The 26,319-nt window shown below is 50.8% G+C and overlaps 1 protein-coding gene across 1 annotated transcript in view; it reads left to right on the top strand.

Annotated features, from left to right (window-relative positions):
* The window catches only part of FMNL2 (formin like 2), a 112,230-nt gene that overhangs the window by 42,868 nt on the left and 43,043 nt on the right, over window positions 1–26,319 (top strand). The window contains exons 3-4 of the mRNA XM_031064396.1: window positions 18,921–19,004; window positions 25,695–25,775. Of these exons, the coding sequence (XP_030920256.1) occupies window positions 18,921–19,004; window positions 25,695–25,775 (165 nt within the window). The remainder of the gene's footprint in view (window positions 1–18,920; window positions 19,005–25,694; window positions 25,776–26,319) is intronic.

Below are 26,319 nucleotides of genomic sequence, written 5' to 3'. Positions count from 1 at the left end.
TCTCCATTCCCTTCCCGGCTCCCTCAGGGATTCTCCAGCCCCTGCCCGGCTCCCTCAGGGATTCTCCGGCCCCTGCCCGGCTCCCTCAGGGATTCTCCGGCCCCTTCCCAGCCAGTTCCCTTCCCTGGCCCCTCTCCAGCCCTGCTGTCCCACTGTCAGGGTTCCTGCTCCCTGCTGACCCTCTGGAGCTGTGTGTCCATCTGGATGAGGCTGTTCCATCTGCCTGGCCACCTGCCCCGAGCCCACACGGAGCAGTTCCACCACTCCTTGTTCTCTGGCTGGATTTTTCCTTTTATCCATGCTTGTTTTCCTGTCTGTGTTTGGACGCAGAAGGTGTTCCAGCATCCCATTTTTGCTTTTAACTTGTTCAGGGAGGGTTTGCATTTCAGAAGGCTCTGCTTGGTTGGGTTTCACTCCTCCAAGGGAACCTTTAGCAACACTTTTCGATTGCCGCTTTCTGTGAGGTGGAAGAAAAATATGTTTGGAATATTTTTGGTATAATTAAGCTTGGCAAATATTTATAAAAATAACATTTTGGCCACAGTGAAACCTCCTGGTCTCTCAGCCCAGGGCAAGGAGCATTCCCCTGGCCCTTGTCCATGAGGGATGCTTGTTTTCCTTCCTGAACTGAGAGCTGGGGAGGAAACTGGGATGCAGGTGAACAGGCAGAGTGGGATTTTCAAGTATCCAATCTCTGCTCCCCAGAGCCTGCTGGAGGTGCAGGGTTGGGAATTTAAGAGCAAAATCACCACACTTTGCTCTAAATGCTGGATTTATCTGAGTTATTTTGCTGCCTTACATAAAAAGGTGGGTGGTTATTGAGTCCCACATGCTCTGGATTATATCCTGAATTCTGTCCTGAATTTCCAGCCAAAGGCAGAGTGCAGGGACACTGCTGCTGTCCATTCCCTAGGGATGAGCCTGGGTTCCTGCTAAGCCTGCAGCACGTGCAGGAGTTTGTCTTTGATCCATGCAGCATTTCCCTGCTTCCCATGGAGGCCAGGTTGGCATGGCATGGAGGAGAATTCCCGGGGCTCCTGCTGCTTCCCAGAGCTGCTGTTTCTTTCAGGGCACTTAAATCTCATTCCAAGGCTTGAGCCAAGCTCCCAGCTGATGCCTGGGAGGGGAAATCATTCCCTGTGGGACAGAGCTCCTGCCCTGTGCCCAGGAATGACTCTTCATTCCTGGTGGGTGCTGAGATGGGAGCTCTGAGCATCCAGGCAGGAGCTCCTGAGCTCTTCCTGCTGGATTCCACCCTTCCAAGGAACCTGATTAATGCAGGGGGTTAATGATGAGCCAGGTGCTGTGTCACTGACTCATTTCCCAGCTGGAATAGTCCCAGCCTCTCTCCTCTGCTCTGGCAGCTCTTGTGTAGATTTGTGTTCATCCCTGTGGATGTGTTGTTCAGGTGACTTTGAGCCTGAGCTTTTGGGCTGAATTCCTGGAATTCTGTGCAGGTTGGAAAGGCGAGAGTTCTGACCATGCCGTGGCAGGATGGGGTTGGGCTGAGTTGGGCTTGATGACCTTAGAGGTCTCTTTCATCCTAAAAGATTCCATGATTTCCTGGGATTTGAGCTGCTGCACTGTGCCCCCTGTCCTTGGCACACCCCCATCCCCATCAGCACATCCATCCATCCATCCATCTATCCATCCATCCATCCATCCATCCATCCATCCATCCATCCATCCATCCATCCATCCATCCATCCTACCAAGCTCAGTACCCTGGAGTCTGTTGTGAGAGTCAGTTTCCACCATTTCACTCAAATTTAAGGATTTTCTTTCACCTTACACTGTAAGGAATTCCTGGAATAAATCCTGTGAGGAGTTCCTAGAATAAATCCTGTGAGGAGTTCCTGGAATAAATCCTTGCCCGCCTAATCCACCTTGTACCTTAGAAATACTAAATAAATGCTGTTGAAATGCAGAGTATCAGCTCAGATCCCCCAGATAGCTGCTGGAAGTCTGGGAAGAGGCCGTGTCCAGGTCCTGCCCTAATTCCACAATTGTTATTTGTGCCAAGTCGCTTTGGATGCCACGTCATTTCCAAGGAAATTTCAAAGAAAGCCCATGGAAAGCAGGCTTTCTGCTTTGCTGCCTCTGCTGTCACCTGTCCCTCCTGGGCTCTTCCTCTACCATCTGCTGAGGTGACATTTGAAATTAAGGTGTCATGGGGCTGTTCCCTGCATTGGTCTGGAACACAGGCATTGAAGAGGGAATTGCAGGTGTGCCTTTATCTTGCATTATTTAAAAGGCTGAAATACAGCTGGAGAAATAAATGGGATTATGGAAAAGGATTGAGCTCTTGGACTTTTGAAGCTGGCACAGACCTCACTGTCCAAAGGAAACGAGAAGATGTGTTTATAAAATTGGTGCTTTGTGTTTATGTTGTGGGGTTTGGTTTGGTTTGGTTTGGTCTCCTCACCCTGTGCCAGCTCAGTGTGTTTTGGTAGGAAAACCACCTGGATTGGGCATCCAGGAGGAAGTGTGGGCTGTAAATCAGGATTCATCCCTGCTGGGAATGGATATAAGAGCAGCATGGCTGGGTGCTCCTCACTCTGTCGCCTGTGTCATTCTGGCAGGAAGGTGTGGAGCTCCCAGTCCTGCCCCTGGAGCTGGGATTCCCTTCCTGCAGAGAGGGAATTTACCCCAGCCCCATGGAGCTGGGATTCCCTTCCTGCAGAGAGGGAATTTACCCCAGCCCCATGGAGCTGGGATTCCCTTCCTGCAGAGAGGGAATTTACCCCAGCCCCATGGAGCTGGGATTCCCTTCCTGCAGAGAGGGAATTTACCCCAGCCCCATGGAGCTGGGATTCCCTTCCTGCAGAGAGGGAATTTACCCCAGCCCCATGGAGCTGGGATTCCCTTCCTGCAGAGAGGGAATTTACCCCAGCCCCATGGAGCTGGGATTCCCTTCCTGCAGAGAGGGAATTTATCCCAGGCCCTCACTCACTCGCTCGCCTGGGAGGGCTTGTCAGCCGTCCTGGAACACAGACATCACACATCCAGTGCTGTTTCCCAGCCTCATTAGTGACAGAAAAGGACACTAATTAGCTGTGCTGTGCCCAGGAGCAGAGCCAGGCTCTCTCCGTGGCTGGGATCTCTGGGGCTGCCAGGGCCGTGCTGCTGCTCCTGCTCACTGTGTCCCCCCTGCTTTGGGGGCCGCACACCCCCCCCATTCCCATTTCCCTGAGTGCTGGAGGTGCCTGGCTGCTGTAGGAATTTTCCTTTCCACCTCAAACCAGAGCTGGAAGGACCCACAGGACCATGGATCCAACCCCTGGCCCTGCACACACACCTCTGTGCATCCCTGAGAGCCTTGTCCAAGCATTCCCTGAGCTCTGGAGCCCTGGGAATGTGACAATCCCTGGGGATCAGGGCCATCCCTCTGCCTGGAGCTAAATTTTAGGGAGCTAAGTTTTGCCAAGTCCCAGCCCAAATCTTCCAATTTGGTCCATCCCTATGGAGCTCTGCGGGTACCCTGGGGTGCTGCCATCCCCCAGTGCCTGATCAAAAGCAGAATTCCACCCTGGAAGTGTGAAATCCTGTTTGTGGGGCTGTGCTGGGGCGTCCCTGCTTCCAAAGCCACTTTGAGTGTGGTGACAGAAGGCTGAGCATATGTTCCAAAGGGGCATCATTAGGAGCAATTGGTTGCAGCCTTGGTAATGCAGGGATTTACAACCTTCCCATAATCTCTGGTGCCTGTTGAGCTGGAGAAGACATTCCCAAAGGCATGGAGGAGTTGGAGCCTTCTGGAAGGATGGGTCTGGTCCATGCCCACTGGCTCCCATTGGGAATGGGGGTGCTGGTGGGACCCTGGGGTTGGAGCACCATCCAAGAGCTCCATTGCTGTGAGAGATATTTGGATTTTTTCCTGGAGCAGCTGCTCCACTGGCTGTGCCATCCTCCCCTCTCCTCTGGGATGCTGGTGTCACTGCTCCGTGTTGGTGGCAGCTGGTGGGTACAGCCAGATCCACAGCTCTCCTTTGGTGTGGGGCTCTCTTTTCATCTTTGTGCCCCAAAAATGAACCCACAAGTCATGCTGGCCATCCCTGAGCAGGTCCCAGACAACTGGAGGGGCAGGTGAGGCTGGGGGGAGAGAATTCCCCAAAGTCTCCAGATTGGCACCACGTCACGTTGTGTGGGACCCAAAATTTGGGTCTTGTGGGAATGCCTGCAACAGGGCTTCCAGACACCCTCACTGGGTTCTAGAGGTGCAGGAGTCAAGGGCTGGTGTTGTGGAAGCCCTGGAGCTGAGGCATGATCCCAGGGGAAGCTCAGCATCCCCAGGAACACACAGCTCCCAGGCAGGGATGGTCTCGCAGTGGGACCTGTGCCGGGGCTTGGAGGGGGAGCTGACCCCTGGCTCCCTGATGCACCCCATCCATGCAGCCTGGCTGAGCTCACACACGAGGATTTGGCTGTTTTTTTGGCATCCTTGGCTGGTTTTTTGGCATTCCTTCAGCCACGGAAGTGGGGACCTGCCGATAGCATCTCGGAGTTCTTGCAGATAAGGATAATGAAGTGTGGGGCTGATAAGGAAGTACCATTGCTGGGAAGAGTATTTCTGCTTTGCCAACTCCAGCTAAAGGTAAAAGCTGTTTGTGATCTGGAGCACAAAACTTCCTCAGCTCTGTCTGCCCTGTGCTGTGGGATTGCTGCTGCTCCTCCCATCCCCAGTGAGTTTCCCTGGAATCCCTGACAGGCTGAGGCATTCCCAGCAGGTTGCTCAGGGCTGGATCCCATTTACCCTCCGAGGATGCAGCTGCCTGTGCCAGACTTGGATCATACTTAGTGGATAAAAGGATTTTTGGTTTGTTTTTGTACCGTTTCAAGTGGAATTTGAGGTATTCCAGCCTGACCCAGTGCTTGTCCTGACGCCAGGCTGGGAGCTGGCTGTTCCTGGTGCCAGGGTGGGATTAATCCTGCTGCTCATCCCGGTCATGTGCCGCCCAGGGCTCCTTTTCATTCCGTGCCATGCTCTGCCTGGGAGCCCAGGAGCTCTTTAACCTAATTCCCATTCCCAGCTCCCGGCGTGGGAAGCCAAGGAGAGCCAGGGCTCCTTTCACAAAGCTCTCTTCATGTCAGCACTTCCAGAGCCAGAGGTGAAAATCCCAGAGTTTCACTCGTGGGTGACCATGAAATCCCAAAGTTTCACTCGTGGGTGACACCCTTGCACACAGGTGCCACGTGCCACAGGCACCTGCCTCTGGGGGAGGGACCTGGGGACTAAAATCTTCCCAGGAAAGCCTCTTCAGAAATAATTTTTGGCTGTTTCTCTCTTCAAGCCTGAAGCTGTTCAGTTCCTGATTGTGCTGACAGCCAGCCCAGCTCCTTCTGCCTGGGAGCTGCACCTCACAGTCCTTGGGTATTCACTGATAACTGAATCCAGCTTCCTTCTCCAGAGCCATCCTGACAGCCAAACTAATTCAGCCAGGAATCAGGGATAGTTGTGCCTTAGAGAGCCTGAGGAAGAGCAGGTGTGTGGAATAATTTCTCCATTTTTGTGCCATCAGCACCATGGCTGGAGTGCTCTGGGCTGGGTGGTCCATCACAGGCTGGATTCAGTGGTCTTGGAGATCTGTTCGAAGCTCAATGATTCCATGATTCCATTATTTTGGCAGCACCCTCAGTGTGCTCCTGGCAGGAGATACCAGAGTGTGGTGTTGCAGCACAATTCTCCATCACAATTCGTGTTGTTTTACAGTTTATGAACATTCAGCAAAGGGAATTTTGATGAAATCCAAGTTTTGTCTGGTTACAGGCTTCCTGCAGCGGGAAAATCACGAGGTGGATGTCTGGGAGGGTGAGCAGGTGAAGCTGTCTGACATGGAAAGATGAAATTAGAAACATATTTGTGGATAAACAAAGGGAATTGTAAACATGTGTTGCCATCAGGTGAGAAATCCTGTGGGATTCAGTTGTAAGGATGACTCTGGGATGACAGGAGCTGGAGAGAAATCTTCTCTTCTCTTCTCTTCTCTTCTCTTCTCTTCTCTTCTCTTCTCTTCTCTTCTCTTCTCTTCTCTTCTCTTCTCTCCCCTTCTCTCCCCTTCTCTCCCCTTCTCTCCCCTTCTCTCCCCTTCTCCCTTCTTTTCCCGAGTTTAAGTGCCTGCTTACATTGCCCAGAAATTTGGGAATCATCTTCTCACAGAGATTAAAAATAGCATCCAGAACTGCCTCAGGAGTGGGAGCCCAGCCAGCACAGCCACAGATTTATTTGGAAAAAGTGACCTAGTAGGGATTTTATGGGCGAGTTCAAACATTTATTGGTCTAGCACCTACCTTTGGGACTGCTTTTGGGACGGCCACAGTAAAAGTGCTTAAGGAATAAGCAGAGTGATCCCTCAGGAGGAAGCTCCAAAGTGGGGTAAGTTTCCCCCTCAGTCTTTTTCTCCAGCAAACCAAGTGCCCTCAGCTGCTCCTCGTGTGGCCCCTCCAGGGAAACTCAAGGAAAAAAGGATAAACCATCTGAGGTGCAGGGAAACTCAGGGAAATAGAGAAGAAACCCCTCCCAGATCCAGGGAAATAGGAGGGAAGGGGGATAAACCCATCCAGATCCGCAGAAACTCAAAGAAATAAAGGAAAAACCCCCCAGAACCAGGAAAATAAAAGGGAAGGGGGACAAACCCCTTCAAATCCAGGAAAACTCAAGGGAAAAAGGGATAAACTCTCCCCCAGATCCATGAAACTCAAGGCAAGTGGGGATAAACCCCCCAGGTCCAGGGAAACTCAAAGAAATAAGGTTTAAACCCCCCTAGATCCGCAGTAAATCAGGGAAATAAGATTTAAACCCCCCAGATCCACGGAAACTCGAATAAATAAGATTTCAATCCCCCAGATCCAGGGAAACTCAAAGAAATAAGGTTTAAACCCTCCTAGATCCAGGGTAAATCAAGGAAATAAGGTTTAAACCCCCCAGATCCAGGGTAAGTCAAGGAAGTAAGGTTTAAACCCTCCTAGATCCAGGGAAACTCAAAGAAATAAGGTATAAACCCCCCCAGACCCAGGGAAACTCAAGGAAAGGGGGGTTACCCACCCCAAGATCCATGGAAATCCAATGAAAGTGGGAATAAACTCCCCCAGATCCGGAGAAATTTAAAGAAACTTAACACTGATGCATTCCTGGGTCTGACGTGTAAAATATCTGTGTCCAGGAGGAGGGAGCAGGACCAGGCAGGACAGGTGGGTGAATTTGGAATTAGGACACTGGGTTTTCTGGGAAGGGAGCAAAGGGAGGGCAGACAGAGGTGTTTGCTCAGAGAATGCAGGTGGCATTCCCTGAAATCCTGATGCCTCATTCTTGGCAAATCCGTGGAGCCTTGAACACTTCAGAAATTATATTTCAAAAAGGTGCCGTGAGATTTGTGTCCGGTGAAGCAGCAAAAACCAGGGCTGGTGCCTGGAAATGCTGGATTTTAGTCACTTAGATCTCTCACACAGTGCCCATGTGTGTGAGAGACACGATTTTAGTGATTTATTGCCAGCCCAGGCAGACAGTGTCGGGGAGCCCTGGGGACAGTGACACCGGAGCACAGGACACAGCAGCCCTGCTGCAGGAATTATTGCTCATTAGGGCTGGAAAATCACAGGATTTGGGTTTATTTTGGCTTCCCTGCACCTCCTCTGCCGGGCTGGAGTGGTGCCTGCAGTAGTGAGACCTGTAAATATTTCCAGTATAAATCCAGGTTTGTGATTTGCTGTGAAAAATTCCCTTGGGATTGAGGCTTGGTGTGTGAGAGCCTTTTCTGGTGTTTACATTTTTAGGTGTAATAGACTTCCAAATAAATGTCCCTGTTCCCTGTTCAGCCAGTACTTGAGTGCAGCAAAGAGGGATGTAAATAATTTGCATTTTTTAAATGCAAATTTAAATCAAATTTTAAGATTTAAATCAAATCTTTTGATTTGTCTGCTCCCTCTGGGCAGTGTGAGGGGAGTGCAGAGACTTGGATTGGCTGGAGGATGTTGGGAAGAGAGAATTGGAAGCTCAGGGAGAATTAAAAAATTAAAAATAGGCTCCAGTTCTGAGCATCTGAGTGAGTTCCTGGCTGCCTCCAAAGCAGCACTTTTGTCTGGGACATGGTTTTCCTAGGAAGGCTCATGCTGACATTCACTGGAGACAGAAAACCTGGGACCAGGCCCTGGGCCAGGCTTTTTATCCCTGACTTCATTTATTTTTCTTGGTTTATCCAACCCTTAATATTATTCAAATGAAGGTTTTGTTCCTAGAGCAGCATCCATCAGGGTGTCCTGGGACTGAACCGTGCCGGGCCCCGTGGGTTGGATTTGCTCTTGGATTTTATTTGTGTCCCTTTGAACACATCCCTGTGGGTTATTCTGGCTCTGGGGGGATGTTTTCCATCTGCTTGTGTGGGGGTGCTGGTGGGATTTTGCCACGTGGGGGATTTTCGTGGGCGCTGCAGTTGGAATCTCAGTTGGTGTTGCATAAGGAGCTCACTTGGGATGAATTCCATGGGTTTCTATCCATGTGTGAGGGGAGTGTTTGTGGGCACAGGTTGTCCTGAGAAGCTGTGGCATCCCTGGAAGTGTCCAAGGCCAGGTTGGATGGGGCTTGGAGCAGCCTGGGGCAGTGGAAGGTGTTGGGGTGGATGGGATGGGGTTTAAGGTCCTTCCCAATCCAAGCCTCTCTGGAATTCCATCATTTCTGATGGGAAAATACACGTCATCTCTATCACAGAAGTGTGTTTAGGATAATTTGGGATCATCAACTGCCTTAAGAATTGCAGTTAGGTGAAGTTGAAGTGTTTTGATGAGAATTTCATCCAGCTTTTCCTGAATGAGGTTGACTTGCCCAACATCTCTGACCAGCTCATCCCTTTGGAGGGGAACTGAGGGATCCTCCACGTGAGGGGAGCTCAGGGGGGTTTTGTTCCACCCACCCTGTGAAAATCCCTTCTCACCCTCAGGAATATCACAGAAATCACAGAATCCCAGACTGGTTTGGGATGGAATATTAAATCCCATCCCATTCCACCCTGCCATGGGCAGGGACGCCTCCCACTATCCCAGGGCACTCCAGCCTGGCCTTGGACACTCCCAGGGATCCAGGGACAGCCTCAGCTGCTGTGGGAATCTGTGCCTGGGCCTGCCCACCCTCCCAGGGAGGAATTCCTTGCCGAAATGCCCTCCAGCTGTGGTGCAGTGGGGTGTGCACAGCTGCCACATGGGCTGTGCCAGCCGTCAGTCAGTCGGAGCTGCTGCCCGGAATTTTCCTTTTCCTCCTCAGCAGCTGATGGGCGAGCAGCAGTGCAGCCCCACAGGTGACACATGCTCCACTTCCAGAGGGATTGCAGGGAGCAGCATGAGGGCATGGGATCTTCTGACTCACAGCAAAGCTGCTTTTTTCATGGGATCTGGGGAAGAGTTCCAGAGAAAAACCGAAATCCCTTGGTGTATTTGGGATAACTGTAGGGATGCTTGGACCTCACCGCTCTGTCTGTGCTGCTGTGAGGCAGCACAGGAGTGAAAAAGATGTGAAAATTGCTGGAACCCCTTTTGTGTGTGTTTTCCATCATTTTTGTGCCCTGCAGCTCTCAGCACTGTGGGCTGCCCCATGGATGGAATCGTGGGCACTGCCCACCATCTGTGCCACTCCCAGCACAGCCTTTGGAATACACATCTTGGCTCTTTGGGAGCCACTTTCTCTGGCATTTCACTGAAAGGGCTTTAATTTTGGGTTTTGTGGTTTGCCTTATCAGCAGTGAGCAATTGAATAAAGCCATGGGACGAGCTCAGAGTGAGTCAGGCCTGGCTTGGCCTTTGAAGCGTTCCTTACCATGGAATTCTTTCCCAGTGGTGAATTAATGTGGTTTCAGCTTTCCCAAAACGTGAGGCCCTTAAGCTGAGTCTGGATTTTTGAGAGGAACAAGCAGCTCTGTGGTCACTGCAGCCCTCAGTCCCCAAAACCTTCCAGAGGTTTCCTGGATAAAGTTCTCTCAGAGGGGTTGGATGGCTCTCCCGGTGAGACCCCACTGCTGTGTGAGGAGAAGGGGTTTAGGAGCAGAGAATCAGAGAATCCTGAAGGTTGGAAAAGCTCTCCAAGATCTCCAGTCCAACCATTTCCCAGCGCTGCCCCAGGTTCCCAATGCCACATCCTCATGGCTTTAAATTCCTCCAGGGATGGGGATTCCACTGCCCTGGGCAGCCCATTCCAATGCCTGAGGAAATTGTCCCTCGTATCCAGCCTATCCCATCACTCAGGGAGTGATCCCCCGGTGGCTCTGTGTTGCTGCTTCCATCCCTACAGTGCCCTGATTAACCTCTGGGAAGGAAATGCTAATTTATGATAAATATGCAAATGGAAGTGCTGATCAAAGGGAGCAGAGAGCTGCACGTGGGGAAGGAGGAAAGACACAGAAGGGCTCAGAAAAGTCATGGAAAACCACAGTGGTGGTAAAACATGGGAATCTCAGTGTGTGCCTTGCATGTGGGCACCATGGGGCAGGAAGGCCTGGCTGTCCCCAAGCCAGGCTCCATCAGGATTCCAGGCTGATGCTGTAGCAGGGCCATGAACACCCAGGGAGTGCTGGTGTCCCAAGGAATATTCCCCCTTCCCTTCCACAGAATTCCTGGATGCTCCAGTCCTTCCTTACCAGCTGAGGAACCACAGGTTGTCACCACAGATTTCTACATCCCCTTCCAAATGCTTTTGGGAGCTTTGCCCTTCCAAAGATGAAGAAGTTGTTCCTGTATGACCTCAGGCCCACAGAGATGCACCTGGGGAATCACGGATCCAGAATTCCAAGAGCTTGACTTGGGTGTTTTTCCCAATCATTTCCCAGGGATGAGCTCCACACGCCGTGTCCTCTCTCCTCAGCAGGTCCCTCCATGCTGGGGGAGCTTCTCCTGCTCTTCCCTACGGATCCAGGGCATCTTTAGGAAGAGAAAGGCCTGGTGCAGGCAGAGCATTGGTATTTTTAGATCAAAGACAAGTTTAATAAAAAAACAGGAGGGGAGAAGGAGGATTAGAACAATAAGCACATTTAATTTTAGCCTAGCCTGGATTCCTCATAAAGTCAGGGAACTTGGAGCTCAGCTTCAGTTGCCTCTGGCTTTCCTAAATAAACACACTGGAGCAGGGCTGGGAAGTTAAGCAGCACAGAAAATTGCAAAAAGTTGCATTTTAATATTCTAGGAGAATATTAAGGGCAGTTTTACAGGCCAGGCCCTGGAATTAAATTTTAATGCTGCACAAAAATCCCGAGGTTGTTTTGGTAGGCAGCTCCTGGAGCTACACAAAGACTTTTTCTGCAGGAAGGGTCTCAGGACAGGGGTTAGGAACAGGGCAGGGTCAGGGCAGGGTGAGGAACCTTCTCCAGCCGTGGCAAGTGAGCAGGGTTCGGGGACAGGATCTGCTGCTTTTGGAATTTCGTGATTTCTTCTGGAATTTTGTGATTTCTTCTGGAATTTTTGTCTGGAGAAAAACATGAACCTCATTGATCTCTACAGCTCCTGGACAGGAGGGTGGAGTGAGGTGGGCTTGGGCTCTTCTGCCATGTCCCAAGTGAAAAGATGACAGGAAATGACCCTAAGTTGCACCAGGGGATGTTCAGGTTAAATATTGGGAATTTTTTTTTCCCTGGAAGAGCAGTGAGGCATTGGAATGAGCTGTCCAAGGATGTGGTGGAGTCACCATCTCTGGGAGTGTCCAAGATGTGGCACCTGGGGACGTGGCTTAGGGATGGTTGTGGTGATGCAGGGTTGATGGACTCGGTGATCTTCGAGGTCTCTTCCCACCTGGATGATTCTGGGATTTTGGGAATTTTCCCCCTGGTTGGCACTGCCCTCCTGTGCTGTGGGTGATCTGCTCAGTGTGTGTTTCACCTGGGAAGTGTGTTGGGATGAAGAATTGTGGAATCATCAAGGTTGGAAAAGCCCTCTAGGATCATCAGATCCAACCCTAACCCTCTAGGATCATCAGATCCAGCCCTAGCCCTCAAGGATCATCAGATCCAACCCTAACCCTCTAGAATCATCAGATGCAACCATTCCCCCAGCACTGCCAAGGCCATTTCTGACCCCTGTCCCCAAGTGCCACATTAATGCACCCATTAACGCTGTACCAAGGTGTTGCAGACCTTTAGTAAACTCGGGTTAGAGGTGATTCAGTGAGTGGGTGAGGCAGGAGCTCCCACTGGTGACTCTTGGTGGCTCCAAGCAGCCCCTGTCCCCTTGGTTGTCCCAGGAGAGGATGAGTTGGGAAGCTGGAGTTGTCCTGCTCCAGCCTCAAAGGATGAGCACAGAGCCCTGGGTTTGCTCCTGCCTGGGCACCCTCCTGTTCTAAACTGTTCCTTTTCACACCAGCTAAATTTAGGGATTGTGAGGGAACATTTCCAGCCTCAGCCATCACATCTCTGGCAGCCAGGGGTCACAGTATCACATGAACCCATCTGAGCTGATTTATGTTCTCTTTTTGATGGTTTTGGAATTTGGTTGCTCTTGGATCCTGGTCACTGGGAGGATGTGGGCAGCTCAGTGCCAGGCAGGAAACTTGGACGCACTGAGGAGCTGGGGTTTGGTTCTCAGGCTCCCTCCAGCCAGGGAAGGGCTGCTCTGCCTCAGGGTTACAGAGCTGGGAGGTATGGGCTTGACTTAGGAGCCAGTTTTGGGCCTGCTTTGTAAGAACTCACTGGGTATTAATAAAAGTTAAAATACTTCAGGCTCTGCCTTAAAACAGCCCTGAGTGAAATGCAGGAAAAATCAGGATTGCAGCTCATCGTGGTGGAGAAAGTGAGATAAACCCCAGGGAGCTGCAGGCAAAGTGCTGTGCTGAGCCTGAGGAGTTGGGAAGGAGGTGGGCTGGAGAATAAACTCAGACTGGGAAGTTCCAGGTGAGGATAGGGAGGCCTTGGAGCCTGGAGTATGGGCAGAGCTTTGATGTGGGTGTGTAAATCTGAGTCACGAGCACCAAGACTTGTTTGAAGGATTTTAAAGCCCTGATCTTTTTCCTAAGTGCTGCTGGGAAGCCAGAAACGATCCAGGTTTGCTTTTCCATCTGTCTGGGAGTCCTGGAAGGTGGGAGTAATCCCAGTCAGAGGGAGGACAGGAGGAAAAGCCAGCTGGGAGTTAATTCCCAGGAGTTTGAGTTCCTGTGCAGCATCTCATGGAGGAGCAGTGGGAATTCCCTTCACCCTCACCTGCCACATCAGGGTGGAGGAGGATTTCCTGGGATACCTTTATTCCTTTCAAGGTCATTCAAGGAAGTGGGAAGTTTAACTCTTTGCTGGGATGGTTTTAATGTCCCTTCTTCCAGTGCTGGTGTTGGTCAGACTCAGCTCCCCTTGCCAGGCTCTGCCTTTTCCATCCCCATCCATTGGATGGTGAGGACATCCCACATTTTAGGGCTTCATGAGCTCCTACTGACACATCCAGGGCTGTTCATGGGAACAAATGGATCAGGAGGACTCTGTGCTCATTCCCAGCACAATTGATGCCAGGATTCATTAATAAAAGGGATGCAGACTTGAAGATGATGTGATCAATAAGAGCAGCAGTCTGATGCTATTAATTAGCAATGCTATTAATTAGCAATGCTCATGCTTTTGAGTTGCTCCTACACTGGTTTTCCAAAACATTGTGCCTTTTAATCCTCAGGAAAATGAGGAATAAGTTGGAAGAAGCACAGCTCAGTCGTTCCACCACTGGCACTGGCGTTGGTGCTGGTGTGACCTGGGCTGCAGGTGGCACCTGGAGGCATCTGCTGGTGCTTCCCTTTCCACCTGGATGCTTTATCCTGCTCTGCCACGTGGGATGTGTTTCAGCATTTTCCCTGGATACTGCTGGCTGCAGCAGCACTTTGCCCCCAAGGGCTGAGGCCACCACGTGTGGTCACCAGCAGCTCCCTCAGTGCCCTTTTCCCATGGAAGGGGACAGCAGGACAGCCCCAAGGGACATGTTTGACACCAAGGACAAAGCCAAGCCGTGGTGGTGCCCAACCCTGCAGATCAGTCCACAAGTGAGATTTTTAGTCCTAGAACCTGGAATTGGAGGCTCCGCCAGTTTGGATGGAGCTGGGCTTTGTTTCCTTGGTTAAAAATACAGAAATTTCCTTGTTGCACTCTGGTTTTATTTTTAACTCTTCAGCCATTTAATATTTTGGAGGTCTGCTCGTACTCCCCCCAGTTTTCCATCTGCTACTGTGATTAATTTAAGGCCCAGCTCTATCCAGCCAAGGCAGAGCAAACCAAAAGGAATGGAAACCTTACCTAGGTTGTTTGGCAGGCAGCAGCAGACATGAATAACTTTGGAATTCGGGGGGGAAGAGCCAAGTGCCGTGCTCCTGGAGCCAGGATGGCTTGGACAGGAGCCCTTGCAGACAGCAGGAGGCTGAGCAGGATCCAGCTGTGCTTCCTCCAGGGTTGTGCTGGAGGTGTTGCTGAGCGCTCGGAAGCGCAGGGCTCTGCTTTCCTGCAGCCTCTCCAGGCAGGGGGACGTGCCAGAGCTTGGCTTCTCCCCCCTCCCAGGCCTGGGAGCACCGTGAGATAGTGGAAAGTTGCAGTGAGGAAGGTGGGACTGATTCCCCAGGCTGTGGGAGGAAGGAGAGGGGTGAAGCTGTGGAGATCACCTGGGCTCGGCTGCTCGGCCAGGGGGGCAAAACAGCATGGCCAGAAATTTGTTTGTTTTTAACACCTGGGTTGTTAAAATTTGGGTTAAAATACAATGTTAAAATAAAATTTAAATTTTAAAAATAAAATAAGCTGGGTGATTATTTTTCACCTGGATTGGTAGGAGCCATCCCTGGCCAGGGGTGGGGATGTGGATGGAAATGAGGATGAAGAGCAGTGGGGCTGCTTCAGCTGCAGTTCCTACTGACAGGAAAGGGTTTTATGGGATCCTCGTGGAAGCTGGGGATCCATTTTGAATGGAAATCTGCTCCAGCTGCACAAGTGGGTGGTGACACAGGGGACACAGGCAGGAGTTTGGATTGTTCTGGGAAGGGAATAGTTCTGCTCTCAGAAGCCTCCAAAGCTCTAATTGGGAAAAGATGGAAAGGGAAACCACAGGACATAGACCTGTCATTAAGTGAAGAGCACTGGCATGTGTGAAGCCCAGGGTTGTAGGAGCTGGAAGTGGCCAGGAGATGTTGGTGAGTCATTCCAGGGATCCACAGGGAATGAGAAAACCCAGTGTGTCTGGTTGGGTGGGACTCCAGCAAAGCTCCTGCAGCCAGCTCAGTAGCCCCTGCCTCAGATCCTGCTGCAGTCAGGGACCTGGGAGCAGTGCACTTGGATTTCAGGGGCCCCTTGAGATAGTGCCATGCAGGGATGTAAAAAAAACCCAAACTGCTGCTTCCCATGGAGGTAAAAATACTGTGGTTTGGGATCCTGTTTTCCAGCAGGGAGTGGCTGTTGAGAGTAAGAAAATCCTTAGTCCGGGTTTCAGAGAAGGTATATCCTGTACTACTACTACTACTACTACTACTACTACTACTACTACTACTATTATTATTATTATTATTATTATTATTATTATGATTAATAATAACAACAATAACAATAACAATAACAATAATATCCTGGCAGAATCCTGGAATATCCTGAGTGAGAAGGATCACGGATCCAGCTCCTGGCTCTTCACAGACACCCCAACAATCCCACCCTGTGCATCCCTGGTGTCCAAGTCCTGCTGGAGCTCTGGCAGCCTTGGGAATGTGCCCATTCCCTGGGGAGCCTGGGCAGTGCCAGCACCCTCTGGGGGAAGAACCTTTCCCAAAATCCAACCTGAAATTCTGTGGCACAGCTCCAGCCATTCCTCAGGTTCTGTCCCTGATCACGGAGAGCAGAGATCGGAGCTGTCCCTCAGGAGGAAGCTCCAGATGTCTCCCCTCAGCCTCCTCTCCTGCAGCTGCACAAACCCAGTGACCCCGAATGCTCCACATCTGTCCCCTGCAGACCCTTCCCCATCCCTGTGCCCTCCTTTGGGCACTCACTGGCAGATCCAAACCTCCCTCAGGCTGTGCAGGTAACCAGGGTGGTTCTTCCCTTCCCAGTTCCCTCCAGCCAAGGGGTGACTGTGACCGTGCTCACAGGGTCCCAGGATGAGGGAAGAGACGAGGATCTGACTCCATGGTTCAGAAGGCTGATTGATTATTTTATGATATATATTACATTAAAACTATACTAAAAGAATAGAAGAAAGGATTTCATCACAAGGCTCGCTAAGAATAGAAAAAGAATGATCACAAAGGCTTGTGTCTGGGACAGAGACTCTGAGCCAGCTGGACTGTGATTGGCCATTAATTAGAAACAACCACACGAGACCAATCACAGATGCACCTGTTGCATCCCACAGCAGCAGATAACCATTGGTTACATTTTGTTCCTGAGGCCTCTCAGCTTCTCAGGAGGAAAAATCCTAAGGAAAGGATTTTTCAGAAAATATCATGGCTACAGGTGAGCCTGATACCCTCTCCTGTCTACCTAATTACGGTGTCCAGGGCATCTACGCTGGAGCACAGATACTTGCATGTACATACCTAGCAAAAACTAACAGTAAGGTTGGGACTAAGTCTTTTGTCCTTGGGCGTGTGTGGCAGCCATCTTGACATCTTCAGTGTCATGCTTGTTATAAGCTACAAGAATGTAAAATCTGGGGGCTGATTGGTTGGTGATTTACTCTGGATGGTGGTGGGAAGTGCAGTTCACCCTCAGCCTGCACACAGGGGGCTGAGCCTGGCTGCTCAGGGTGTGCAGGGAGGATTTTCCCTGTGGGAGAGGGCAGCAGTGTCTGGAGAGGGTTCTAGAGTGGTTTGGTTGTGTGGAGCAGAGCAGAGCTCTCCCTGCTGCAGCCTGGGACCAGCTGCCTGCCTTTGGCAGTGAGATCCCTGCAGCCTGGCCCTTGTTTTCCCTGCTCAGGCTCTGATCCCTGCTGGAGCCCTGCCATGGCTGAGCCCTGCCCAGGGTTCCAGGCAGGTTTGTTGTCCCCCTGCCAGCCGGGGTGCCTAAGCTGATTAGCTCTAAGGAGATCAGGGCTTGGCAAGGGCTGCACTGCAGGTAAACACCGGAGCTTTTCCTCCAGCTGGGAGCCAGTGGAGCTGTGAAATATGGCTCGGGAGTGAGGAATGGCGCTGGAAGAACCCTCAGGAAAAATACCGAGAAGTGCATGAAATGATAAGCAGGGCTGATAAAGTGCCTGGTGAGAGACTGAGAGGAGAAGCAAGCGCAGATATGATCAGAGCCTATAAATACTGTCAGCATGACAGCAGAGATGAGCAGGAGAAAGAGTCATTGTTATCTGATGGAAAACAGGCTCTGGGAGGAGCAGCCATGGGAGCAGGAGGTGTGGAGGGGATCCCCAGGAGCAGGAACACTCCTTGGGATGGAGCAAATCCTCAGCTGCCCCTCGTTCCCAAGGCTGTCCTGGTGTCCATCAGTGTGGTCAGCACTGCATCCCTGGCACAGAACCGCCCTTGGCACCTGTGATCCTGCCAGGAGCTTCCCTAAATTCCCATTTTCCAGGTGCCAGTGAGGTGTCCTGCTTGGCTCGTGTCCTGGATGCCCAGCGGTGCTGCTTGTCCACATCCCTCCTCTTCCCTTCCCTGAGGAAACAAAGGAAGTCTGGGCAGAGGATGGGTCTGGGGTGGTTCCAGGGACCCCCAGGACATCCTGCTGGAATAAACCTGGAGGCTGTGTGTCACACAGCTTGGGAAGGTGCTCCTGGAGTGGGATTTCAGTCTGAAACTCTGATTTATTGATTGCTGATTTATTGTTGTGTCTGGTGCCACCAGGACCAGCCGGCTCTTCCTCACTGGGAATGGGCAGCCAGAGGCCTGTGGTCCCAGGGGTTAACTGGGTGAACTGGGGCCACTCTGGGGATTCCAGCTGGAGCCCAGGAGGTGCTGGAGCCCAGGAGGTGCTCAGCAGATTCTCCACCCACCTCTTGGCCTTGCTGTGCTGATGGGGATCCTTTCCAGACCTGATGTTTGCAGAGCTCTCCAGGTGTTCCTGGGTCCCATCCAGCTGTTCCTGGGTCCCCTCCAGCTGTTCCTGGCTGCTCCAGGAGCACAAGCATGACAGTTATGCTGCACATTCCGGGCTCTTGGGAAAGCTGCCCTTCCCAAGAGAGAGCTGTCCTGGAAGGAGAGCTCACATCAAAGGAGCCAGGAGCGATAGGAATCACATAATTGCTGCCTCTCCCCTTCCTTCTGACTCCTGTCACTCACAGTCTGGGATTGTTATCTCTGGGGCTTGGGCAGCAGCAATCCTGACTGCAGGACCTGTGTCATCCAGATAAGGTGGTGTGTGGTGGCTTTTCCAGCCCGGATGGCTGCTGCAGTAAAATGGAGTGGCGTTTCATGGTCCTGTTGGGAGAGGACTGTCCTGCAGCCCAGCTGCAGTGGGAGCTGTTTCCCTTGGGAATGTGCTCAGGGGAAGGGAATGGGACCTGGCTGGGGCACAGACTGGCTCCTGTGCCGTGGCAGCTCAGGGAATCCTGTCCTCTCTGCTGGAGGGAGGTGGATGGTCACAGAATCCAAAATTAGTTTAGATTGGGAGGGACCTTAAAGCTCATCCCATAGGCAGGGAAACCTTCCTCCATCCCACCGGGCTCCAAGCCCTGTCCAACCTGGCCTGGGACACTTCAGGGATCCAGGGGCAGCCACAGCTTCTCTGGGAAGCTCTGCCAGGGCCTCCCCACCCTCACAGGGAACACTTTTTTCCTAAAAACCCAGGACCTGGGGCTCGGGGCTGGCCTGGGTCGCTCACCTCGTGTGTCCCAGCTCTGCCCTTGGGTGCCTGGTGATTCACCGGCGCTTTTGGGGCCAAAACCAACACGGGGAGGGAACGTTCCTGAGCAGCTCTGGCATCAGGAATTCACAGGAAGCAATTCAGCAGCCTCAGCCTCGGTGTGCTGCAGTGAGTCTGGCTGTGGCTGATGCTCACAGTGCTGCTGTCTCTCCACAGAATGCCATGAACCTGCCTCCCGACAAAGCCCGGCTCCTGCGGCAGTACGACAACGAGAAGAAGTGGGAGCTCATCTGTGACCAGGTAAGGAGCTCTGGAGAGCCTTGAGAGCTGCCTCTTCCCAGCTGCTCCATCCACAGCGTCCCTGGGCCTCCCAGGACCTCGCAGGACCTTGCAGGACCCAGGAAACTGCTGTTCCCAGGAGCTTCAGACACTCCTTCCTTCTGCTCCCTTGTTGGTAACCACTCCTGGAGGCCTTGCAGTGACAGCTGCAGCCACCCCAGCCCATCCTGGGGTTCTGTCATTCCCTGATTTGTGTTTCTCTGTGTCCCAGAGGGCTGTGAGCTCTGGGCTGGAGCCTGTGCTGGCAGCAGGTCAGGCAGAAGCTGTTTGATGCCACCTCACAGAGGGATATCCCTTTCCACTCTGATGCTTCCCTCCTGGATTCCCTCTGGCTGCTGAACGCTGCTGGGTTTGCCCTGCACAGGCTCAGCCTGACCTCAGAGTCTTGCAAATGAGAAGAAATTATCAAATGAACAAATGAGCAAATTATCAAATGAGCAAATTATCAAATGAACAAGTGAGCAAATGATCAAATTAACAAATGATAAATGAGCAAATGAACAAATGAACAAGTGAGCAAATGAACAAATGATCAAATGAACAAATGATCAGATGATCAAATGAGCAAATGAGCAAATGAACAAAGGATCAAATGATCAAATGAACAAATGATCAAACAAGCAAATGATCAAATGATCAAATGAACAAATGAGCAAATGAACAAATGATCAAATGAAAAAATTAAGAAATGATAAATGAGCAAATGAACAAATGATCAGATGAACAAATGAACAAATGATCAGATGATCAAATGAGCAAATGAACAAATTAACAAAGGATCAAATGATCAAATGATCAAACAAGCAAATGAACAAGTGATCAAGTGATCAAATGAGCAGATGATCTCAGTCCAGGCAGTGCCTGGCTGCCCACGTCATGCTCCGTGGTGCCAGCTGGAGCTGTCACCTCCAGGGACAGGAGGCTGAGCCCCTGTTCACCTCCAGAGGCTGGGAACAGCCTGGGTTAGGCAGTGCCAGCTGCTGAGGCAGCTCCTGGTGAGCTGTGCAGGGTGTGCAGCAATCAGCAGGATGTGGTGGATCAGCAAGAATGGCATTTTGGGGGGGAATACAAAATGTGACAGAGTAGGATTTGAACTTGGGAGCCAGCAGCAGAATGCCTGAAGTTCAGCAGTAATGGCCAATGAAGATAATTGATCCAGCACTGGGGGAGTGGGATATTCCCTTGGGATGTGAGCTCGGCACAACCAGGGTGAGAGTTTGGCAGGAGGTCAGGGACATTGGGATAAGGACATTTATGGGACATTTCCTAGTCAGCTGTTAACAGTGGTGGGCTGTCTGATACAGTCATGGAATTCCAGACTGGTTTGGGGTTGGAGGGACCTTCAAGCCCATCCAGTTCCAACCTGAGGAGCACCTTCCACCATCCCAGGTTGCTCCAACCCCCACCCACCCCGGCCTAGGGCCCTTCCAGGGATCCAGGGGCAGCCACAGCTTCTCTGGGCACCCTGTGCCAGGGCCTCTCCACTCCCACAGAGAGGATTTTTTCCCCAATACCCCATCTAGCCCTGCCCTCTGGCAGTTTAAATTCATTGCACAGGTACCTTAAAGTAAAGCTTAATGAAGAATTGCTTTTTTCCCATGAGTTTCCTGTGCAGAGAATGTAAAGCTTGAGCTATTTAAAGGTTCACTTTACTGAGACATTCTAAAATGCAGGAGCTGCTGTGAGTGAGTGCAGATTCCCCATCCCTGGCAGTGTCCCAGGCCAGGCTGGATGGGGCTGGGGACGCTCTGGGACAGTGGGAGGTGTCCCTGCCATGGCAGGGGTGGCACTGGGTGGGCTTTAGGGTCCCTCCCAACCCAGTCCAGTCTGTGATTCCATGATTTGTGCCAGGCTGTTCCCTGCAGAGGTGTGAGCTCTGTGCTGAGCTCCTGCTGGCAGTGGGACAGGCAGGAGCTGTTTGATCCCAGCCTGGATGTGCAAATTCCCCCTCGGAGCTGATCCACCCTTTGCAGCTGCTGCTGATTCACTGCCCAGCATGGGCTGAGACAGCAGCCTGAGCAGATGGGGAGGAAATTTGCAATCTGGAGTAATCTCCTTGCACAACTCCCAGTCAGTCCACCCCCGGGCTGGGATGAGTCCCTTCCCTGGGATGGGCCCTTCCCATCCTTTGGAAAGGCAGGGAAGCAGGGCTGGTGGAGCAGCACTGGGGAGCCAGCAGGGCCAGGGGACCAAGTGCCACTTTTGCCCTGGCCAGCCATCCCATGGGACACACTGGGCAGGGAGGACAGCCTGGGGTCTGGCACAGCCCCCTGGGGGTGCTGCCACCCCCTCAATCACAGCAGTGTGAGCAGGTGTCACTAAAAGCACCAAAATGCAGCATATGGGGTGTGAAATATCTATATATTCACAGTATAGAAATATTGCCCTGGAATATCAAAATTATTACTATTATTGTTATTGTTATTGTTATTGTTATTATTAATAATAATAATAAACATTACGTTATCTATAATATATAAAATAATAATATATAAAATATAATATATTACTATAGATGATAACATCTGTATTGTCTCACCCACAAAACCACCCTATATATATATCTGTATAATTATATATATAAAATAATATATAAAATATAATATATTACTATAGATGATAACATCTGTATTGTCTCACCCACAAAACCACCCTATATATATATCTGTATAATTATATATATAAAATAATATATAAAATATAATATATTACTATAGATGATAACATCTGTATTGTCTCACCCACAAAACCACCCTATATATATATCTGTATAATTATATATATAAAATAATATATAAAATATAATATATTACTATAGATGATAACATCTGTATTGTCTCACCCACAAAACCACCCTATATATATATCTGTATAATTATATATATAAAATAATATATAAAATATATATATTCACAATATATAAATAGTGCCCTGGAATACATAAATATTATAAATCATTCCACGAGGACACTTCCACAGTGACATGCTGTCCTGCTGGTGGGAATGGCTGGATTGCTGGGATGGGACCGAGCCACCCTCTGGATCTGTGGGAGCTGGGGAATTCTGCACCGTGCTCAAGATGTGTTTGAGACGCTGCTCCCCATCTCCTTGTCCATCTCCTTCCCCCCTGTCCCAGCCCGTGGGGTTTATGCGCTCCCAGCACAGCCCGTGGGATTCTCATCCCGACTCGGGTGCTTCCCCAGCATCTGTGAATCCCAGGAATGAAACAGCTTAGTGAGGATAATGATAATAATGGGAATAGCAGATGGGCTAATGCAGAAAAATGCCCTGAGTGGCTTTGGGAGCCAGGGGTTGTTGGGAAAGGCACAATTTCCTGGTTCCGGAGTGAATGCGTTTTCCAGAGCTGGGGGACCAGGAGATGTGTCAGGCTCCTTGTAGGATCACGTGCAGGAGGAAGTGCACAGGTCCAGCAGTTCCTCCTGGCTGCTGAAGCAAAGCCCCCCCAGCCTCCCTTTTTTTCTGTGTCCATCAGAAAAGAAAGTGCTAATTCTGGGTGAAGGGGGCACAGGAGAGCTGTTGTGCTCCTGCTTTTCCCCTGAGTTACGGAATCATGGAATGGGCTGGGTTGGAAAGGACTTTAGAGCCATTCAGTCACGCTCCTTCCCCATCCCAGGTTATTCCTGGCCTTGGGCACTGCCAGGGATCCAGGGGCAGCCCCAGCTGCTCTGGCAATCCCAGCCCAGCCGGGAATTCCCAATTCCCAATGTCCCATCCATCCCTGCCCTCTGGCACTGGGAGCCATTCCCTGGCTCCTGTCCCTCCATCCCTTGTCCCAAATCCCTCTCAGGATTTAATCCCAGTGAATTCTCCCCATTTATTCCTGCAGAGGAAGGTGCTGGGCCCAGCTCATCTGATTGCTCTCTGTCCTTGCATTCCCTGTGCTGTTCCATCCTGCCTTCCAACACCCCTCCTCAGGGATTTTCCAAGCCAGGAAGGATCTTTATCCTTGGGAGTTAAGCTGGTTTGCTTTGCAGGTGGCTGACAAAGGCAATGTGCAGTCACTGCTGCTCTGTGCCCCTGTCCTTCCAGCCTGCAGATAATGCTGCAGCTCACAGCAGTCACACAGGGCAGATAAAAAGGGTTTCACCAGGATTTAGGAACTTTGTTGTGTCTGAATGGCTCAATCCAGGGAAGCCACCACGTCCCAGTCGTGATGTCACCCCACAGCATTTGCTGAGCAAGGTTTGGCCGCTCCAATCTGGATTTTAGGCTTTTTTATTTTGTGTGTGTGTGGTAAAAATGCCCGACCTCACCACTCAGATGGTGTTAAATCCTGGGCTTGGAAGCGGAGCTGGCCAAGGAGTGGGTGGGAATTGCCAGAAGTGGAGGGGAGGAGCTGACAGGAAAAAAAGCAGGGATTTTTAACTCTTTAATTATGGTTTCTGAGGCACAGCAGTGCCTTGGGAAGTGTTGGTGTTGGGGTGCTCCCAAGGGGGATCATGAGAGCATCCTGGTGGATTCCAGGAAGATCAGCCAGCAACCAGCTCCATTCCCAACCCCTGGGAGCTGCCAGTCAGATTTTTGGGAAGAGGATGGCTGTGACCAGACATCCAGGGTGACTTGGAGGCCTCACTGCACAGCCTGGCCCTTGCAACTTCTTAATCAGCCTCTAATATAAAACACTCCGAGCTGGATAAACCCAGACAGGACTCATAGCCAGGAAAGGGCAATTTTAAAAGCTAATCCCTCCTAGCTTTCCAAACCAGCAAAAAAAGAAACACTTGAGGGGGCTGTAAAAATGTTTCCAGGCCTAGGAGGTGTTTACCACGAGTAATTTTTGGTCACTCCTCAGGTAGGAGCCTTGCTGGAGCTTGCTGCTCATGGATAATGTCTGGAAAGTTCTTTAACCCAAATAATTCCACTCCACGAGAATGAGCAGCATCTTTTTACACGAAGCTGCTGCAGAGATTATTACATAAATACATAATTACAGCCAGGTTTGAAGAAAACAAACAAAACCATCCAGTAGCTGCATCCCAGACTGCTTAATGTGCTCCTTGAGTCTCTTTAAACGTTTCATTTTGAGGATTCCAGGCAATTAAAGCTGGTGGTTGGGAAAAGCTCCTGTCACTCCAGCAGATGAGGGTGGATTACTTGGGAAGAGGAATTAATCCATAAAAGCAGAAGAGCTTCTCTGGGGGGTTGGACTGAACACGGCTCTGTCAGCAGAAATGGGGGAATAAATGGGAGAGGGAACATGGAGCATTGTTGGCATGGGACTCTGCTGCCAGGAGGAGGTGGCAGGGGCTGGAATTGGGGGATCCTTGAGGGCTCTTCCAACCCAAACCACTCTGGGCTTCCAGGAGATCTCTGAGTGCCCCATGGGAGCCACTGAGGTGAGCCTGGCCCCAAGGATCTCCGAGAGAGAGCCAAGAAGAATCCACGGTGGTGGACGTGGTGCAGGAGCAGGGCAGACCCTGCTGGTGTCACTTTGTCCAGAGAAGAACCCTCAGGGAAGAGCTTTGCATTTTCTGAGCTGTTTTTTAGATAAAATAGGAAATGCCAATTCCAGAGCCGTGTGGAGGTGCATGGAAAAAGAATCCAGTTGTAAAAGAGGAAAGCCATGAGTGCTCTGTGGCTTCCAGAGCTCCCACCAGGGCTGGTGGAGCTCACAGAAGAGATTTTCCTTCATTCTTTTCCCGCTGGCCATGATGGGTTGCTTCTTTTCCAGCAAGCAACAAGAAAATAACAGGAAGAACTTGTGGTGTTCAGACAGTTCTGGTAACTGGGCAGCAGTGTCCTGTTCATTCTGGAATAAGCTCGGGATAATGCAGTCAGAATTGCATCCTGACCTAATAAAGGGAGGTTTCAGATAAAAGAGGAAGTTTCAGGAGATTGGGATGAGGTCTTTCCTCCAGGGAAAGGGCTAGAATAGCTTAAAGTTCTTCCAAGATACAAGTAGGATCAGAGTGTTTGGGGATGCTGTGAGGAGGTTTGGACACAGCACACCGCCCAGGGAACAGCTCGTGTTTCACAGCAGCTCTGGTGGGATAAACTTCCAGCTGGACACTGGGAAAGCAGGGAAAAATCAGGGAACTCTCAGAAAACAGAGCTTTGGTGTTTGCCAGCAAAATCTGTGCTCTGGGGCTGAGGAGGGATTGATTGGAGATTGAGTGATCCCTGCAGGAGGAGCTGGGACTTTGAGGACTGGCTTCCCACTGCCAGAGGGCAGGGATGGATGGGACATTGGGAATTGGGAATTCCTGGCTGGGCTGGAATTCCCAGAGCAGCTGTGGCTGCCCCTGCATCCCTGGCAGTGCCCAAGGCCAGGCTGGAGCAGCATGGGACAGTGGGAGGTTTTTTCCAAAAGGATTTTGTGTTGGTGCATGCATCTCCTCTCCTGACCTTTCTCCTTCCTCTCCATGCTCCTGCTGAGCAGAAACCCTGGAACTTCAGATGGATGTGCAACTAAAGTTCAGAATTCCCACCGAATGTTTAAGGTGTCTTTTTATACTGTTGATATAAATATCAAGATCCATTTAAATCTATTCTAATTGCATGCATAGATTATCCACTTAGGAAGAGAATGTATCATAAATATGTATTGTTTAATATATATGTGGTGCGTGTGTTTTCTGGGTAAAGCAAATACGGAAAAATGGCTGATGTTTATTCCTGCCTCTTTTCCAGGAAAGATTCCAAGTGAAGAATCCTCCACACACTTACATCCAGAAGCTGAAGGGATATCTGGACCCAGCAGTGACCAGGAAGGTGAGGAGCATCCTGTTTCCTCCTGCCAGGATGGTCCTGGGGTCCAGGTTCCTTCCTGCCTTTGTGCAAATGCCCTGCAAAGTTGCAGGGAGAAGCAGAGAGAAATTGGGAATTTGCTAAATCTGCTGCAGTTTTCCAGCTTGGGAAGGAGAGCAGATGTTGGGAAGCCAAGGGCCATCTGACATGGAGCACAGCTTGTTTCAATAATGTTGGCTTCAGTAAATAACCTGACACATTGTCTCTGAGCTGGGCTCTAGGCCTGGCTTTGGCTAAGCCCCTGTCTGATGGCCCTTTGCTCACCCCTGGGAAGGGGTGTCCGAGGTTTGAGTCCTTTTCTCTGGGAACTTGCCTGGCAGAGGCTCAGTGCAGCTGAGTGCACTGTTCATAGTGGTCAGCTCCATCCATGGGGATCGCCTCCATCCATGGTGATCACCTCCATCCATGGTGACAGCTCCATCCATGGGGATCACCTCCCATCCTTGGTGATTAGCTCCATCCATGGGGATCACCTCCATCCATGGTGACAGCTCCATCCATTGGGCTC

Source organism: Geospiza fortis, unplaced genomic scaffold (assembly GCF_000277835.1).
Source record: "Geospiza fortis unplaced genomic scaffold, GeoFor_1.0 scaffold677, whole genome shotgun sequence".
Classification (NCBI taxonomy): Eukaryota; Metazoa; Chordata; class Aves; order Passeriformes; family Thraupidae; genus Geospiza; species Geospiza fortis.
This window is presented reverse-complemented; position numbering and strand designations above follow the sequence as displayed.